The following is a 19,992-nucleotide window of genomic DNA, read 5'->3' on the forward strand; positions in this document are numbered from 1 at the left end:
TACCACCATGTTTGCGTTCGATTGTATATTTTTTTTTATTTCGCTTTTGCAGGATTGTGTTTATTTGCCGAGCCGATAGAGGAAACATTCGTGCGCCCATTTTCTCGATTAGTTTTGTCCGCGCACGTTGCCACACACCGTCACCCGACCAAGCCGTGCTCAAACTGTCCGTTTTACGGTTTTGCGTTAAACTGTTTTCCGTACTTTTTTTTTTTTGGTTTATTGTTTTTTTTTTTGGAACCACGTGACAATGCTTTGTGCAGGTGCTACACCACAGAGCGTCCTCGTCGTTACGCACGTTCTACGGTCTCGTCTTCGCACCTGAGTCCACCCGAGGAGAGCGTCTCGAGCCTCGCACACACGGTCGCCATTGTCAATCGTTCTGCTTGCCGAAAGACCGTCTCAAATGAAAAACTATACCGAACACACATGATCGCTTATTAAACGACGACGCTTGGCTGACAATGGCGACACGGTCGTTTCGGCGGGAGACTCTTCCTCGCGGAGAAGAAGAAGACAACAGCCTGTGCCCCTGGCCCCCTTTTTTTTCTTACTTCGTACTTCGTTGTGCTCTGACATTTTTTTTTTTGCGAGTTGTTTGGTGTTTTTTTTTTATATAGCGCATTACGATAGTAGGAGTGCAAGCAATTCCAAGATTCCAGTGAACGATCGTGAGCGATGACGTTAGTGTTTTCAGAGCACCAGAGATGTATCCATGTCGATGCGTATTATTTACAGCAAGACAGAGAGCAGAGTAGATATCTCGGAGGTAGTAACGTGTGTTGACTATACATATATGTACATTGTAAGGATATACATATATCTATACAAGAGTGTGATTATTTTGGCCTAGAACACGGGATGATGCGATGAGAGGCGAAAGACGGTTGATATAATGCAGCTTATTGTTTAGTAAGGTTTTTTCTCGTTTCATCGACGAATAGAGTAGTTCCACGTGCGCGCGATTGACGGGAGGGTCGGGGTGCGATCGGAGACGCGGGTTCTTTGGCTTTTTAGTAAAAAAACACGAGTTTTCCTTCCTTCGAATCGTCCTTTATTTTCTCAATCTCAGCTCTAAACGACATCCACGCTACACGCTAATAACATTCGTCGACGGCCTTATATCGGCGAGCGCGATCGGTCCTCGGTAAAGCGGCGAGCGACAGGTAACCAGAACCGAGGCTCGTGTCAGCGATTTTTCTGGCAAGAGACGCGGGACGGAACGATTACGGAGCGTCTCGTGTGCGGCCCGTATCTTGAAAATTATTTTTAAAGGCCCGGTCAGATAGATAGGATGGGTTTATAGTCCATTCGTCCGATAAATAGATTCGTCCTTGGCCGCCGCGGCGGTCGCGAGCGCGATCTCACCGACGAGAGCGTACGCGACGAAACTCGTCGACGGGACGCGAAGCTCCGTCGGCAAAAATCCCGAAGCGGATCGAAGCGCGAAACGGCGAGCGGATAACAGCCTCTCGGTGTGATCGACCGTTGGGGGAGGGCGGTGGTGAAAGCTATGCGGAGAGTTCGCTGTGTCGCCGTGTCGGGGGTAGAAGCTACCCCCGGAGCTGGTTTTCTGGCGGGGGTGTAGATGAAGAAGAGCACGGTGGTTACCGAAAGAGAGACGTATCGATTCGCGCGCGAACTCGCCGGCCAACTTACAGATGGCGGAACTCATTTCCAAAAAGCGAAGCGCGACCGGCGCGACGCGGGGGGTTGTGCTCCCGGCGAACACCCCGTTTCTCGAACTTAGGCTAAACGCGGGCATCGTGTGTGCCTACTAGACATTGTATACTTTCTTTGGCGTGTATCGAGGTAACTCGTTCCACACGGTCGGAAGACTAGAACGTTCGGGGTGGCGAAGATGTGAAGCACCACCTAGAGCAGGCTTGGGCCCTCAATTGCCCCGCGGGGCAACTGGCTCCGGCAGGAGCGTGGAAGCCACGCCTACCGCGAGGAGAACGAGACAGTCTCCCGTCTCGCTGCCCACGTCTGGTCTAGGAAAGTTTATATGTACAAAAGAGAAGGGGGTTCACGGTATGTACAAAAGCCTAAACGACATCTCGCGATCGTTTCGCATCGCGGGGGCGGGTCTCGGAGGAGCCTCGGGTACTCGGGGTCAAGACGTGCTGGTCCTCGGCGCAATTCGGTCAGTAAACCTTGGACGCCGGTCAATACGTGACCTCGCACGGTTCCTCGTGCTCCTTGCGCTCCTTCCTCGCGTGGTACTGGCTCTTGTGGCTGACCAGGCTGTTTCTGGACTTGTAACTCCTGCCGCATTGATCGCAGGAGAGCGACTGAGGCACGTAAAAGTGCGTGTCCGCCAGGTGCCTCTGCAGGGACCAGGCTCGCGAGAACGTCTTCTGGCAGAAGTTGCAGTAAGTGCCGCTGGTCGAGCGGTTGTTCGACGACGATTGTTGTTTGCTCTCTTGTTGATCGTTCCGCGAGGAATCGCGGGACTTGGCGTTCGTGGCGGTGGTCTGTTGGTTGCCGTTCTGCGTCAGCCAGCGTAGATCGGCGAACGGCACGGTCGTCTCGGTCAACGACGTTCTCGATGCCTGCTGATGCTGGCTCGGACGACGATTGTTGCTTACAGAAGCGACCGTGCCGCGATCCCCGGCGGGATCGAGCTGCTCGGCGAGCAGACAGGACTCGAGCTCGTCTATCTTCGGCGACATCGGCTCCGACTTGAGCACGATCTGCATCTGATCGGTTATGTCGTCTAACAGATCGATTATCGGCAGCTCCTGGTGCTGCTGGTGTCCCTGCACCACCACGCACCGGCCAGTTCCCGCCTGACCTTGGCAATCGGCCGATCTTTCCCGTTGACCATCTCCGTTGGTAGCGGACTGCCAACCCCCGTCCTCCTCGGCGACCTCCCGGTCTGCAACCAAAGAGGAGGGGGCTGAGTCCAACCGAGGTGTCCCGCGGTATTAATTAATCGCACACACGAGCCGACACACGACTCCTCGTCCCGCGTCGAGAGGCTAGATCGTCGGGGGTGGACGCAGCGCGCAGGGTCTCGGGGGTGGGTGGTAACAGAAAAGACAGAGAGAGAGAGAGAGAGAGAGGCCAAATGCGAACAGCTTAAACGCACATGGTACTTATCGGCCACGAGAAGATGGCACAACAAACGGAACGATGCGGTCACGACAATGTTACGCTGTCCCTCCAGAAACCTACATCCCTACTACGCTAGCGTTCAGAGCGGGGTGGGATCCCCCTCTGTCGAAATATGTGCCATCTTCTCGTGGACGAGGAATACATCTTTTCACGCGAACGGAACTTCTCATAGAACAACTGGAGGTTAGGATAGCGGAGGGTTCGATCATGGGGGCGATGTCAGGAGCTGTGTGATCAGCACGGTTCCCTCTTTCTCCTAAGATCCTACGTTTATGCGACAACCTCCTGGCGAGCGTGTCGCGATCTCCTTTCGATACTCGGCGAAGGGCGGAGGGTTTCTCGGGGAGATCTGGAGGGGGGAAGGAGGGCGATCGTACGCGTATTCATCGTCTCATAAAAGCCGGTATAACGTCCGCCGAGGATGAGATGTCGATACAACGGGAGAGCGCGCCCGGTGGTAACGGGCGTGTAAGTGTGGTAGGCGAGAGCAAGAGCAAGAGCAAGAGAGCAGCACAGAAGAGCCGGCACACAGGAACATAACGGGCGATGCTTCTTCTTTGCGGGATTTTACCCAGCCGGTTACCCTAGCAACGGGAACCACCACCCCCCCTCCCCCCGCGTCTCTCCCACGAGCCGCACTCCTTCCCCTGTTTTTCCGCGGTGCCTCGCCTCGGGAAGGGGATATATACCTAGGATGCGTATTATTCTTAATAACCCCCCGTATGCCGTTGCGCTGTATTATGACTGATGTTGACTCTAAGCGCGGAGAGCCACGGCGATCGATAGCTCCCGCTACACTCCGCGCGCGACTACGAAACTCCGGGAGCAGCCAACGACGACGAGGAGGGCCGAACAGGGGGAACGACTTCGCTCACTCTCTGGCGCAAGAAGGGAAACCAAGAGACAGAGACGGAAAGAATCAGGAGGGAACAGGAGCGAACCCATGCAGAGGAGGAGGGGACACAGGGCTCGCGGGGGGAGAGGGAGAGGGAGGGAGGTAGGGAGGAAAGGACAGAGGGATCGGCGGGGAGGGAAAAATCTAAGTAGCTTCCGGATTGGTTACGCGAGTCTTACGAACTTTTTGAAAGAGTTACGTGGACAGTGGTGGGGGGCACGCGGACGGAGAAGACGGGGCTCTCGCGAACCAAGGAGGAGAACGGGAGCAAGAACTTGAGCTCTCTCGCCCCCCTCCGACACCCTCCTCCCTTTGGCCCTCCCAGGCCCTCTTTTCCCTCGATATGCGGTTGCGCGTTTCGCGAAATCACTGCCGCGATCAAACCGATAACTCTGTGTTCCGGGCTCGTCGCTTTCTTCCGGGGGCTTGACCGGAGAAAATCGAGCAACAAGCCCGAGATACGTTCGTTGCTCGACGATCTATGGGGACGTTCGTTCACGGCCTCTATGTCTCGATGATGATTTTTGCTCGCCGCCGCCGCTGCCGGCCGATCGGGAACGATGAAGCAAGGCCAATTTCTTCGCGAGAGTCTCGTCTGTGCTCTCGGTCGCTGCTGGAGACTGGCGGTGGGGCTCGAAACTAAACTGCCTCGATGAATTAAGCACCGCGACCGAGTAGACCTTCACCTTGCCTCTCTCTCTCTCTCTCACTCTCTTTGATGAGAGTCAGAGCGAGAGAGCATGAGTGGCGTACGCCTCTCCCGGAGATCGCGATTCGGCCAATAACGTAAACAAGCTTTATTGATTTCCGATCGGTCCTCGAAAATCCCGCGATAACACCGCGGCCGTTACCAGTTCGCCAATGGGCGGCGAAAGAAAGTCCCGTCCCCATCGCAGAACGCGACGATCGATTTTTTGCCACGACTCTCTTACGTAACCCGCTCGAATCTACAACTCCGCTTGGCGACTAGATAGACGCGTGCCTCTCTAACCACGGTTCCTACCTCCGTAATTCTAAGTTTCCAGATGTATATCGAAGAAAAAATCGAACACGGTCCCGGGAGAGGAGAGGAGAGGAAGGAACGCGACTCGAGAGCGGTATCGCGCGGCGAACGGTTTTGGAAAGCGTCGCGAAACGAGGAAAAAGGGAGAAAAAGAGATCGCGGCCCGTGACAGCAAATGATATAGAGCGAAAGTGTAAACGCCCCTCCTCTCTCTCTCTCTCTTTCTCTCCTCTGCCCCTCCCTGACCCCTACTTCCTAACCCCGTGGGTTCTCTAGCTCCGTCGCTCCGACGAGGTCTTTCACTGATCGCGACACCCGCGCTGCTCACTGTTGCGCAGTTTTCGAGGTCACCTCAAGTTCATCATCGATAATAGCGCAGGCGAGGCGAAAACAAGCAGCTAGACCTGGGCGTCCCCGATAAATACACATACTACAGATAAAAAATTCCGTCGGATTTGGTTCAGAAACGAACTTTCGTTTGGCCTTGGCAGGCGCCTCGCCCCCGCCCCCGCTGCCTCTCCTCTCTCGCTCTCTCTCACTCTCTCGCAGTCCCGAGTCTCGTCTCGTCCCGAACCCGTCCCGAGCCGTCATCCTCTCATCGTCATTCGCCTTCGCGCGTTCGCCATACGAAAGTAAATTGCCAGCCGCGCGCGAATCGTCCGCTACCGAAACGAACCAACACCGCGAAACACACCGACAACGACGACGACGACGGTGTTTGTAGAATCGAGACGGAGGAACCACGGAGAGAAAGAGAGAACGAGAAGATGACTAAGTATCGAGTAAATAGATGTATGCACAAGGAGACGATCCGCGCGACAGAGAACACCGAAGCCGAAGAACAGACGGAGAGAACGAATGGGTGTAGGTTACAAGCGCGCACACACAGACACATGCGCGCGCGCGTCGCCGGAATCGGCAACGTCGGCAGATGGCAGCATGAATTCCGCGTTTCGCAAACAGGCCATTAGCAAACCGGGTTACGTAACCCCGAAATTTCTTTACCTCGACTAGTTTCACGAGTCCCGATATAAAACGCGTCCCCCCGGCCCCTCCCGGCTCCCGGGCCCACAAGACGCGAACACCGGCGACGTTGATCTCTCGCGGGAACAGGTTTATCGATCGCGAAAATGAAACGCTCGGTCGATCCCTCCGACGATCGAGAAAACGCCTTTTTCGACAGGGCCGCCGAAGATAGTACTGTCCCCCTTTCGACTGCATTTCTTCGTTCCGCACGGTTAACAGAATCGTAATAGTTGTGAGATGCAGGAAAATACTTCGATAGCGCATTTTGTATGATCTTGTCAAAGTAGTGTATAGCAGACATAATCCATCCTATTCTGACTGAACACCCCCTTCGCAAGGATTCATTTATTAGATTCGTTCAATATCATTTTATCCAGCGGTGACTCGAAGATTTGTTCGCACAGAACTGTTGCATCCGATTGCCGAAGCTGCGAATAAAACTTGAAGCATTGTGGTGTTAGGATTAGAGCATTCCCCACTCGATTTCCGTATGACAAACGTGCGAATAAAAATGCGAATCACTGCGATAAAGAAAACCAGCGAACAAAGAGACCGAGATAATTGAGAACCGTAATTGTGACGCGTCTACTAGACCCTGAATAGCATTTAGTAGAAAACGTGTAAACGGGTAACGTATAGTTGAATGGACGGTGTGAATCACGGCGTCGATTTCGTTGCAAATGGTTTCTGGAATTGCAGCGATGGGGCGCGAAACTGGACCGGCATAAGTCGAGCGCTTTCGTTGCAGGAATTCGGCCAGTCGTCGAAAAAGCGGCTACGTCGTCGTAGTTGGACGAGGAGGAGGAGGAAGAGGAAAAAAGAGGAAGCCGGAGGGAAAACGAGAAGAAGAGGAGCAAAAAGTGAGAGAGAGAGAGAGGAGAGAGCAAGAGAGCGCAACGGGTGTCCGGCAGCGGGAACGTCCCGTGAAATAAATATTTGCTCGATGCGCTGCAACACGCGCCCCTCGATACAAAGAGACGTAGCACTCGCTCGAACTCGCGAGCGTGCGCGAGCGTATAAGCCAGCAGAAAGAGAGAGAGAGAGAGAGAGAGAGAGAGAGAGAGAGAGAGAGAGAGAGAGAGAGAGTGAGTGAAACAGAGGATAAAGTGCTCACGCGACGAGCCTCTGCAACGGCCTGGCACCCGCTATTTTTATGCGGCCGGATTTTACAACAGGTTACCGCGGATGCAAGCGCCGCGTTCGCGGAAAAAGAGCAGAAAACCACGGACGGAGGAAATAGAGGAAAAAACTGTTCGGGGGGTTGGGGGTGGGCCAAAGAAGAGAAAAGGGAATCGCGTTGCGGCGGGACCCGCTGTGCTATCCCTCTCTCTCTCTCTTTTCCTCTCTTTCTCGACGCTTTTTACTCTCCCACTCCCGCTAGGCCCGCCGCGGTATCGGTTTTTTAAAAACAATTTTTAGTGCTCGCCGACGAAACCGGCTAAGAATATATCTAGGCCCGGGGAAACGAATTTCTTCTTTCTTCGCGATAACGACATCGAAACCGAGACCAACGAGAAACGTCGTGCGATGAGAGAGTGAGAGGCCACGCGAGAAAGAAAGAAACAGAATGAATAGATTTAAAATTAGACCGCGATAAACGCATCTTTCTCCCGAGTGTGTCGGCTCTATGCGAAACCTCTTTCTCTCTTTCTCTACCGTGCTCCGGCTCGTTCGCTCTCCGTCTCTCTCCTTCCTCGTCTCTCTTTCGGGCACGCTCAATAAACAGCAGGCTGCGGGACTATGGCCAGCCTGCTCCTAAGTGCCGAAAAGAATACGCGGCGAATCGCGCGGCTCGCGAAACGGCCTTCGCTGAAATATTTCGGAGCATTTTTCGCTCTTATTTTAGCCCGGTTAAGCTGACGAGTAACTACCAGCAGGAGCTGTACTGGGTCTTTGTCGACCCTATTGTAATCATTCTTTTAAGAACAGCTGATAATATACATTCCTATTCGAATATATTCGAGTAATTCGAATTTTATCGTGGCTTACGGGATGCAAGAAGATGGGAAAATTGATGTTATGATTAGACTGTGTAGATTTTTATGAGAATGTAGAAAAAGAGTTCAGGGTTTCACCGACTCATTTTTGTCACAATCTGCAAGTCGGTGTGACGACGTCGAAGTAGTTCATTGAGGACTTAGGACTCTTGCGAACACAGACGACAACTATCAAAGGAATTGCGCAGGGACGTCCGCGGACGTCACTCATCCATTTCAATTTCAAATGCTGCCCGATCGTGTTAAATTCGCCATTTCGCGGAGAAAAATAACAGACGAGTGCAAGAGGTTAACCAAATCGGTCGTATAATTTCCATTGTTTGCGGCGCTCTATAAAATACGGTATTCAAGTAGCAATAAAAAAAGTGGATTTGACGGAAGTCGAGCGTCGGAGGACAATTTGTACGAATCGCGAGCGCGGAGCAAGAAGCATAAGAGAAGTAGGAGAACGCGTCTTGTAGAAATCCGTTCGCGGTCTCGAAATTTTTCGACGTCGCGCGGCGAATCCGCCTAGAAACTCGCGGGCGAGGACTGGCGAGCATATGCTCGCAGCCGCCGCGCCGCTCGGAATAAAAAGATCGAATGAGGCGAGCAGGCAGCCTGTCGGTCGAACCTCGAGCCGAACAAAGAAGAAGCTGCTCGGGTCTCGGTTCGGTGCGGATTCCGGCGACAAGTGGTCGCGCGCGTTGGTACTTTCTATCTGGGCGCGATTTGTTTTTACGTAACCGCAGCAGCCATTACGAGCCGAAGACGATTAAAGAGCCGGAGGGGGCGGCGCGGCGGCGTTCAGCGTGAAACATCGCGCGATTCCCTCTCGCCTCGCCACCACGCTCCGCGCTCGTCCAATTCGCGAATATCAAAATTTCACTTTATCGGACCCGGGCCGGGCCGAGCCGGCCCGTTCGCGATAACGCGCGCTTTCTAAATTGCGTGACCGGCGAAACTTTTAGACCTTGCTCTCCCGATTGCCGCGCCGCGATAACGATCGACACTAACTGTACCGAGTGCGCCGCACACTAGCAAACTACTATCCGTCGTCAATCGTTTGGTCCTCGAGACGACGAGCCACTCGACAGGAAATTCTGTATCGCGGCGTGGCCGCCCAGTAACTTTTCCGCTCTCGTAATTTCGCGGCTAGAAAAAAAGACACCGGCGCGGCACGGCAGCTCAACGATAGTTCGCGTAACGAGGCAACGGGCGCAGAGCAGAGCGGCGCGCGAAACACCGGCCGGCCCCGGCGACAACGTTTAATTCGGACGTTATTGTCGTTAACGAACCGAGAGTAGGTGGAAAGTTTGGCGGAGAGACCGACGACCCTGCGCCGGCTACACACAACTATCTCTCGTTTCTCGCCCGCTTGAAACGCTGCCAAAAATCACCGCGCGGGTTGCAATCCCGTTCGGCTCCGCACCGAAAAATGTCTGTCGCCGGTGTACACGACCGTCCTCTCTTTCTCTCTCCCTCGACCGATAGATACGATACCGTGCGCCGGGGACCTTGGCGAGATAAAAAATGCGAAAAACAAATGCCCCGTTTCGCCGTGGAACGCCGGAGCAAATGACCGATTACGGATCGATCGGACGATCGAGCCGCGATCCCGAGTCCACCCGTTACCCCGACAGCAATTTTCGCGGACACGCTCGAAAATGCACGCTCGAAAATCGAACGCGAATCCGCGGTCCCGTTTTTAACGGCGAGAACACGGGCTATTTTTGAGCGTACGGCCTGCAGCCGCCTCTGCTGCGTTTTGTCTCTGTTCGCCTCACTGTGGTAACATTGTCTTGATCTCGCAGAGATCAGAAGTGATCTTAAAATCAATGATTCATCGGGAGCGTCTTGAGCATCCTCATGCATTCGCTGCATTTGTACCAACACTGAACTGTCAAAATGACTTTATTTCAGAAATACGGAAATTATAAAAATTCATTCATCGATCAATTGCCTAACTGAATCTCGCATTGTCTGAAACTAATTAAGAAATCAGTCCCGATCTCGGGTCACGAAGTTTCGATTTTCGAAGAGCAGACGAACAATTGGAAAACGGATTTTTGAAGAGCCACTTTTAGAACGAGTATTTCTTCCAACCTTGCTGTTCTTTTTAATTATTCTGCCATGTTTCAATCCTGGTAATTAGACCGCGCATTTATAGGAAAAATGAATAAATCAAATACAAAACTGATACTAATACTTCCCTAAGCCAACAATCTCCCTGAAAAACGCATTTATAAATTTTCTAGCGACCATGTTTCAATCCTGCTGTTAGACCGCGGGTTTTATGCATTTATACGAAAAATGAATAAATCAATTGCAAAACTGATACTAATACTTCCCCAAGCCAACAATCTCCCTGAAAAACGCGTTTATAAATTTTCTAGCGACAATAATCCCCTTCCAGATTTTCTAGAATTCCCGGAGCGTCGGACTGGTTTCTATGCAGGAGCATTGGCACCTCTTTGTCAGCGCGACAATGACAATGGAAATTTCGGATCGAGCGGAGCCGGGTTAAGAATATTTGCAAGCATCGCGGCCCCAGTTCTCGCCGGAGAGAATCCGAGGGAAGCGAGAAAGAGGGAAAGAGAGAGAGAGAGAGAGAAAGAGAGTGTGTGGAAGGAAGAGATTTTTCGGAAGGAGACGCCGAGTGAAAATAACGGCGGGCTAGACGGGAGCGGGTTCCGAACGGGCCGCGAACGACGAGCCACGTATAATTTAATGTGTCTAATGATTCGCAGTGCGCCGCGGGAACGTGAGTGGCGTACCAAGGTCGTCGTATTTTTAGTTTAGGCCAATGTTTAGTTGGCCACGTTGGTTCGTCGGAGATAGAGGGACCTTGAATTTCGCGGATAACATCTGCGGCCTTATCGACGGCCCCCTGATAACTTTTTCAGTACTAACCTAGTATAAGCCAGCCGTTCAAATATTAATTCGTGAACGCGGCGAGCGTGGCCACACCTGAATTTACTTAACGACGATGCCTGTTGGCTGGTTCTGGCGCTGTCAGGACACGGTCGTTTATTAAAACGCACTGCAAACACTATGATTCTTGCGCGAAAACCCCCTCAAGGACCACCACCGATGCAAACCTACGAGAATAGCATTAATTCGCGGAGACCCGAAATGTTTCGAAACTGAAATCTTTGCTATTGGCTGTTTTGAAATGGATCGTCAATTATTCGGTAGTTCCCTTCAACGATATCGATTCCGCCGATCCGCGGGAACCAAATATTTTTACAAACTAAAAAGAGATCCGCGCTATTAACCGTTTCGCGTGTTCGAGTGTTCGCGAGGTTCGTTAATTATTGACTAGTTAACCCTGACACCCCGGAGAGAGCAGACACTCGCGGAATCAAAGGGTCTGCAATAAATTGTGGTATCTGCACCGTGGAGGACGCAGCCACAGCGATAACAGGGTCACTCGAACGTGACAAACTTCGGGCTTGACCTATCACATCCTCTTTCGCGACCAAAAACGAGCAGGCTCTGCTGCAAAGCTGTCTCGTGACCAGGCGATTAGAAATTCCGTGTGTAATCGCGGTGCACACTGGCGAGCCTTCAGGTTCTCACACACACAGCGTTTCCCAAATCGATCAAGTCGATCGCGATTTCGTAGAAAAGATTCGAAGAACGTGAATCGAATTAAACGGGGAAAAAATGGCTCCGTGCTTCGATGTTGTCTTCCCCCGATTTCAGAAACGCTGATACGTGATTGGTATATATAGTACACATTTGTCTGTATTGTTTAGGGAGATAGAAGTATATATTCGTCAATATAAAGACTGGTAAGCAATGTCATAATGCGGTCGTATCGGCGATATCGCGGCAGCGGCGTGTATAACGTTACCAAACGTTAAATGGGACGACAACAATGATATACAAAAATACTTCGACCACGAATTGGACAATACGAGCACGGCACGTGTGAATGCACAGGGCGCTGCAAGAATCTCGACGCAGTCGGAAAACCCGCCCAAAAATTCATGGAAAACGCACCGTCGAAAATCGGAACCGTCCTCGAGGAATGGCCGTCTGTCCATGACCTACCGTTAAAGCCATGTGTGCATTTTGATAATTTTTTTCAAATGTAACAACGAAAATCGACTATTTCAGCTTGAGACTGATTGATCCCTATTGCAGAATGTGATAAAAAGTTTCATTTATGCATGGTCCACACGAGGGTGAGGACGGCCAGCAGTCGAATAAATTTTGGCGAGATGTGACCGTACCTTTTCCACGAATTTTTGCAGGGAAGCCTCCCACGACAAGACTACGGCGACACCCCGTGTTCATAATGAGTATGCGTAATGCGTCGACGATAGATCGTGGATCGACCGGCGCGAAACTCGACAGGCGGTTAATCGGATCGGAAATCTCTGCCGAGGACGTTAGCTGCACACGAAGAAGGGAAGAACAACGGTTTGTCGTTGCATCTTTGCTCGCCGACTCCGCTTCTATGCCGTTCTTTCAGTGTTTTTGTTTCTTTGCGGGGCGTGGAAGAAGGTTCGCGTTCTACTTCTGACGCGGACGCGATAGAGATATCAACGGGCGAGTATAGTATGTTTTGTACAGCGATGTCGAGAACCGATGCTTTTTTTTTCTTTTTGCTTTCGTCGCTGCGTGCCAATTCGAATGATTCTCGGCGAATTCGACGGCTGCGTCGAGCGAATTCGTCCCCGTTTCGCGATCCAAGAGATCTTTCCGTGGAAAAAAGCACAGCCGAGGTGGAAAATAATCCAAATGGACACGAATTCGCGCGTCCAACGTCGAATTCACCGGCAAACCGCGGAACATTATGACGTCATGAGAATGCGAATATATGCAGGCGAATCGTAAATGGTCAACCATATAAGGGATGATGATATCGGATGATTTTTGTAACGCATGCCAATTAGAAGAAGTTTTAATCGTCCAAGCAGACAGTAGTGCTCTTTCACCGCAACCAAATAAATGAAATTAAAATTAAAATTATATTAAATTATAATTAAAATTATCGAAATATCGTAAACAGTAGAAATATATATATATATATATAAAATGATCATTCTTATGATCCGTGATTTTTTTGTTAGTCTCTGATAAATATTTTGCACAAGTCTTTTTAGTTACTTTCTTTTTTTTAATTAGAGCGAACCGCTACACCGCAGACGATTTGCGGCCACGATGTATCGACTGTCGGAGGAGAATAATGGAGTAGCGTAACAAAATCGCCCGTGGTAGGCTCAATGGAGCGAAGGATCGAATCGTGAAAGACCTCCTTCACCGATCGATCGCGTGAGATCGAGAGATTTTAGAACGACAAACAGATTCCAGTCCTTTTAGCCGGTTCGATCCCTTCGCTTCCGGTGATTCTACCGGGGCGCAGCTAAATAGTGATCGTTCTTACCTTGTGAAGTTCCTGCCAAGTCCGGTGGTTGCAACCCGTGGCCCAATCCTGGAAATTTCACTATCGTCACACGTAGAATTGCAGGCTCGAGCTCGGCGAGCGACCGAACAACGGCCTGTACGCAACATCGCAATCGTAACGAGACTCTACAAGGTCGACGGATGCAAGGATCCACCGGTTTAAGGATTCTACAGTCGAAGAAGGTCGAGGAAAGATTCATTACCGAGGATATTTCGACGAACGACAAACGATCGACCTACTATCCACCGAAATAGCGGCCGAAACAAACGTTAATTTCAATTCAACGAGCGTTTTAATAATAAAAGAACAGCTCGGAGAATCGGTCTCCTGATAATTCGTGGCCGGCACGAATCGATGTCCGCCATTGGCTCGGGTCAATTCCGAATGCGATCCTGTCTATCTGGAGCAGTCGCACACTTTCTGCGCTTCGAGCGCAACTTCTCGCTTTAGAAACCGCGGTCGCCGGACATTCGTATCACCTCGTCCGATAATAATCATTCTGGCTAGATCACCGTGCTAACTGAAAATCGGAGGAGCTTGAAACCTGCCGGCCGCTCAAAGACTCTGATAATCTTCTCATCTCGAGGAATCTTTGCTGCGACCCGGGGTTTCAAACTTTTCCCTCTCGAGAGGTACATCGTCCGAACTTTGCGTTACTGTTTCAACAAAATTATCCGACGCGTGATTTCAGGGGCTGATTTCGCCCTTTGACGCTCGACATATCGAATCTGCAATTTTCGCGAACAATTTTCGTTATAACACGAGTTTGAATGAAATAAAAGATTTGGAAACGATTAAATCAGAGATAAGAAGAACCGCGCATCTATGCTCGGCTAATCACGAACGTGCAAATTATCGATGGAAAAAGACCGGGTGAGACAAATCGGTTTCCAGGGGTTGTGAATAGAGAATTGGTCAATATGCGTACAGGCCAGGACGGATGATGAAGAAAGTTCGTACCTGGCAACGGCGTGTGTTCCGGGGCGAGCGCGGCCATACTGAAATTAAAGCCACCGGTGTGCAAGATTTTGGTGTCGGGTAAAAAACTCGGCAAGGAGATGCGCTCGGACTCTTGTTCGTGTTCGTTGCTGCTCGCGGACGCCGGTGGCCGGTCCGACGCCGCGGCGCCCGAGTCCGACGAGTCCTCGTTGTTCCCACCGTTCCCGCTGTTCCCGCCGGTCAGTTCTAGCGGCTCGCACTTGATGTTGTCCCCGAGGGGGCTGTTCTCCTCGTGCACACCGTTCCCCTCGACCTTGCTCGACAGATGGTTGTTCTTCACCATCGAGAAGTCCGTCGGCGTCGCGTCGTTGTTGTTCAACGGCGGCGACTGCGTCCTCAGCTTCTTGTCCATCGACTCGTCGTGAGGGCTAGGCGTCCGTCTCCTGCGTATCTGCGCCCTGCGGACCATCTGCTGTACCGTCGTCGGCGTCGGCGTGACCGGCATGGGCGGCGATCCGCCACGCGGGAAACTCTCGTCCGATTTCTCATGGAACGGAAGATGGTTGCCTCCGGCGGCCAGCGTGCGCACGTGGGACAGCTAGCCAACAGAAATCACACAACGCTAATATGCATTCTACGCGACCTCAGCTTCTCATCCGTCGCAATTCTGACCCGTTCGTCCCCGCCCACGTTATTCTCTTTCATAGATACAGTGGCTGTGCCTTTTTCAGCAGGTTCGTCTGGTAAGAAAGGATATTTGTGGGAGACAGCTACTCGGGTAAGTGTCGCGAGTAGGCTGCGGATCCTTATGCAAAATAAAAACTGTTTGCATTCGTTGCAAGAGCCAGGGGCCAGATAAAAATGTCTTCCTCCTTTTGATTATCTTATCAAACTGAAACTAATGCACCGACGTTCTTAAATCTTTTTAATTTTTTTTTGAGCGTCCTCGTCAGTTTATCGGTGCGTCTGTCCGGTTTCTGCGGTAGGTAATTCGTGAATCGTGTCGCCCCAGTAAAAGACACTGTTAGAATATTAACGGTCTAGAGGGAACACAACGTCGAAGTTAAACATTCACGGTCGATCTCCGAAATAGCCGCGGCTCTATATGGATCCCGGCGTTCGGTTAATAAGTAAATCGGGCTCTCTCTCCGATGATCGTACTATATCCCGGTGCACGTATTTCTCATTTAATCGTTTACTTTCTCCGATTACGATTGCCTGGTTTCTATTTGTAACAGGCGCGGTTATCTTTGTTTGCTTGACCTATGACAATTATGGATTGGGATCAAGATGGATATACATTGTGCAGCGAGATAAGGGGCCTCTTTAGTCGAAAGTCACGTCTCTATCAGAGATAACATGCAAAAGGCATAATCGATTCGCGAGAGCACGGAGTATGCGACTCGACGGTTACACGTATGGCGGAGGCCGATCGTTTCGCGGCCGTGTGCTCGACCGTGGACGAGATTAGAGGACTCTCGAGCCTCGAAGCTCGAACCTCGAAGCCTCGAGCTTCTCCTCCAGTATTTTTTTCCCTCGCGGAGTCTCCGTGACTGTCGGGAATAGGGTAGAAGGGTTTCCGAGGGAGACGACGAGTAAGAGAAAGACGGCTTACCTCATCCCTGTCCGTTTGGTCCGCCTGTTGCGTGAGCCCCGATACCCTGAGGACCTCGGCGGTCTTCAGGAAGCTGCTAAGGGAACGCTGATGCACGTTCACCTCCCCGTGATAGATGAACTCCACCAGCGCGTGCAAGTCGCTGAACGCTACATCCTGAAGTACTATCACCGGGTGTTTGCACGGGGTGCTCTGCGAAACGGGGATTGGCGGGGAGGAGAACAAGAAGAGACATTTTCTCGCATTAGTTCAACATTGACGTTCCACTCGATGATCGTATCGAGCCCGGACCCGCGGCTCGAACGGGAGACAAATAAGAAGAAAACGCGCGGCTGGGAAAACCGGATGAAAACCATCGTGGCTCGAGAGGGATAAAGAAAGATAGAGACAATAAAAACCGAGAGAGGGAGACCACGTTGGTGGTTACGGGGTTGGAAAAACCAACGGGAGTGTTATCTTACCTTGAGCAATTCTCTAAAGTAGGGACTGCAGGCGGAGAGTACGACGCGATGCGCTTTGAGGCTCTTGCCATCGCAGGCCAGTGTGACGTCCACGAAATCCTCATCGTCCCTCAAGTTCTCAAACGCTGTCGTGATACTGCTTTGGTAATTGTTCCATCGCAGGCAAAAGTGTTGCGTATCTACCATCGTTAAATCTATTCACCTATAATCAGAAAATAATATTGTGCGCTATTATAAACCGTCACACATCGGGCTTATCTTATCTGCCGCGAATAAAATTATATTTCGCCTCTCTCTCTCTCCCTCTCTCCATCTCGCTCGGTCGCTTGTCCCGGCCCGGCCCGGTCCGAAGAGGATAGAGGAGGGTTTTCGGATCGTCGCGATCGCAGCCAATCGGCCGTCCGCGTCCTCGGTAAAGGAGACCGGGGCGAAATCAGAGGACTCGAGTTTTCTAGGTGCACGATATCGCCGATAAGCGACGATAATTTTTCGATAACCGTGGCCCGTCCAGTCCGCAAAACGACGCCGCTGCTGTCCAAAGAAATTCAACCATTCCGGCACACCGTACACTAGACCCGTAACCGGAATTTTGCCTATGCTCACGGTTCGATTCGAGCGTGAACCAGTCCCGGTTTTCGTTTTCACCAGAGACAATTAGCATCGCGCAGATGTCAATTTGCCGGGCCGCCGAAAAACTTATATAACGGCCGAATTAATCCGCGGGTTTCGTAGGTGTCTCCTCTCGCGCTCGGGAACATATGTTGTTAATTCCGAGCGAATAAAAATACGGGCGTCGTGCTCTCTGTCCCGTTTCTGTCCCGCTCTGTCGGCGGCCCGCTGCAAAACAACACACCACTTCCACGGCCCCGAGTTATTCCGCGCGGTATTTTTACGTGGCACCGGGTCCAGAACCGGCGGAATCGGGTTTTCGGATCTCCGCGATTCACTCGCGAGTCCCACGCACCGTTGCTGATCGTGTAGGATCCGCGGATCGTGGATCCTCGAACCCGTGCGCGAATCTCGAATCGGGTCGGATGACGTTTACCGGCCGAATAAGAAATTGAAGAGTGCATGCGGCCATGTAAAAATAGACGACGACGGGAGGAGAGAGAGAGAGGGAGAGAGAAGACGAGTTACACACTACTTTTTTGCTTTGCACCATACAAGAAAAAAATTAGGTCGCCAGGCTGGAGCGAAGCCAGAACGTACGATTAAATAATTCTCTCCGCCACTTATAAAAGCGCAGGCATTAAATGTGTGCTGATAGTGTTATCTTAGCGAAATGATAAAAAAAAAAAAACGGAACGGAGAAATGAAACGGAACGATCTTAAAACAAATTTACAGTGCTCGTTGCTCTTCGCCGAGTCTCTCTCCCGACAGCCAGAACACGGAACACAATCGTGTGTGTGCGTTACGCGCGCGTGTCTGTGTGTCGCGCGTATGTGGTCTGGCACGCCATGACAAAAGCATCCGATGATACTCGCAGGGAATAGAATTAATGATCTCGGATAGAAAAAAGAAAGTGAGCGATTCCCATTCCCTTGTTTCTTCTTTTCTCGCCTGTTTCTCTCGTTTGACGAACGCGGTTATTTACGATAAAGAGCGCCGCATAGTATTTCGGAACGTTTCCGTTGATAATCGTATCGCCGATCCCGTAGGTATTTTTACGCCTCGGCGGCGCGCGGTCCGCTCCGCTCCGAAGAAAAATAGTAATCGAGCGCGAGACACCGGTGCGCGAAAAATCATCCGCTAGCCTCAATATTTTGGGTACGTGTGCGAACGCGGCATTATCGCGAGCGCGCCGTGTTGCTAAACAGAAAGGAGTAGGAGAGCGAAAGAACGGGAGAAGGAGAGACGATGGCGAGATACAAAAAAGACGAGACTTTGTTTATCGTGTCAGTCCGGCGATTCGAAAATTGTTTTCGGGTGCCTACGATTTTTTCGTTTTCGTTTCCTCCTCGGGTTCCGCTATCAGCGCACAGCTAAATTTATGTGTGACGAGTCCGGCCGCGATAAGTTTCGCGGTCTCGTGAAAATCCTCGACAGAGTCCCGGCAAAGAAAGAAAGTAAACCGTCGTCGGTTGATCGAGAGGACGACCGACGGTGTACACGAATGTCGACCGGTTTATTTACTATCAAGCACTACATATGTAGTTTCCGCGTGCGCTTCACTCTCGTCGCGACAAAACAAAAAATCCGCGAGCCACGCACCACGCGTGCGAATCTCGTTGTTCGTACTCGTCCCACAGAGAATGGAGAGCAGCCGCCGCCGGTGCCGCGCGGGAAACTGTCGTTTTCCATTCTACTTTCATTTTCAAACGGCAGGGCAGGGCACACAATCGAAAATCTGCGGGACCGATCGCGAGCGTGCAGACGTACCGTCAAACGGAGAGACAGAGACGCGAGATCGAGAGCAGACCAGTGTGTGTGTGTGTGTGTGTGTACTGATTACCTTTTCCCTTGCGACCGCGGCTAAATGGCTGTGTTACGATACTCGTAATTATTCTAAGGCACATTCACCACCACACTATCCAGACGGGAATCACAGTTCGAAAAGAGCGGCTGCGTTATCGCGTGAGCACACCTATCACTCGTCATGCCGCGTAAGCTAATGACCGGCAACAATCAACTGAAATTGAAACTGGTCCGCTGGGTTTTATCTCCACAACGCCACCTCGCAAAAAAGTGCGCACTTCACAAGTTCGCGAATAAGTCCCCTACACTCGGCCAGTAGTGCTGGTTCGTGCCGGAAAGTCATTCTCGACGGGGGCCGATCGGGGCGCGATCGACGACGAGCGTACACGTCGTCTCGTGTCCGCTCTCTCCTCGGTGTTCCACGCGCGTGTATACGTATACGTCCGCGAGCGCGTCCGTCTGTCCGTGCGTTCCGTGCGTCAGTGCGGCGCACACAGAGGCCTGGCGTGCTCTCTTCCTTCGTTCGATCCTCGCGTCGTCGGAGAACTCACGGGAAATCTTAAACCGAAACGGGGTTTATCGATCGATACGAATTCCCCGGCTTGCTAGTCGACCGAAACCGCTCGAGAGATTTGGATCCGATTCGAACGGGGTGATTCTATATTACAGTAGAGTACTACTGGCGGTGAAGAAAGCGATCGATCGTCGATCCGTCGATTCGCGGTTGCGAATTTAGAGACGCCGGAGAAAAGCTTGCGGCTTCGCGCGTGGTTCGCGAAAAAATGTGTCGAGGGAAACAGAGAAAGAGAGAAGAAAGCGTACACTGTCTGTGGCAGCGACGGCAGCAGGCCGGGCTAAGATAAGCTCTCGTCGTTTCCCGCTTCTCTCGGGCACACGGCCTCGCGCGATTCGTCGATTCCGCTGATCGAGGGAATCGCGAGCAAGGATCACATGTCGGTCATAGCGCCGCGAGAGAACAACGAACGAGTACGGGAACACGGTTGACAAGGAGGAAAGAGAGATGGGAAGTGCCGCGCGCTCGGCGCACACCACGATCCCTATCGTTCCGTTCGAAAACCGGAAACGCACGACGCCGACGACTACGACGACAACTACGAGAAC

At 51.6% G+C, this 19,992-nt stretch overlaps 1 protein-coding gene across 10 annotated transcripts in view; it reads right to left on the minus strand.

Moving 5' to 3' along the window:
• Positions 1-2,032: 2,032 nt before the first annotated feature.
• The window catches only part of LOC143211109 (uncharacterized), a 40,146-nt gene continuing 22,186 nt past the window's right edge, over positions 2,033-19,992 (minus strand). For 4 of the 10 annotated variants that reach the window (XM_076428555.1, XM_076428552.1, XM_076428554.1 and 1 more), the window contains exons 2-7: positions 18,908-19,428; positions 16,455-16,656; positions 15,994-16,185; positions 14,400-14,976; positions 13,419-13,478; positions 2,033-2,881 (exon numbers count right to left, since the gene is read on the minus strand). In XM_076428555.1, the coding sequence (XP_076284670.1) occupies positions 2,169-2,881; positions 13,419-13,478; positions 14,400-14,976; positions 15,994-16,185; positions 16,455-16,640 (1,728 nt within the window). In that variant the 5' untranslated portion in view covers positions 16,641-16,656; positions 18,908-19,428 and the 3' untranslated portion in view covers positions 2,033-2,168. Of the gene's footprint in view, positions 2,882-13,418; positions 13,479-14,399; positions 14,977-15,993; positions 16,186-16,454; positions 16,657-18,907; positions 19,987-19,992 lie in introns of those variants that run through there. The other 6 variants (XM_076428557.1, XM_076428558.1, XM_076428553.1 and 3 more) reach the window with 5 other exon arrangements.

This window comes from Lasioglossum baleicum, chromosome 8 (genome assembly GCF_051020765.1).
Source record: "Lasioglossum baleicum chromosome 8, iyLasBale1, whole genome shotgun sequence".
In the NCBI taxonomy this organism is placed as follows: Eukaryota; Metazoa; Arthropoda; class Insecta; order Hymenoptera; family Halictidae; genus Lasioglossum; species Lasioglossum baleicum.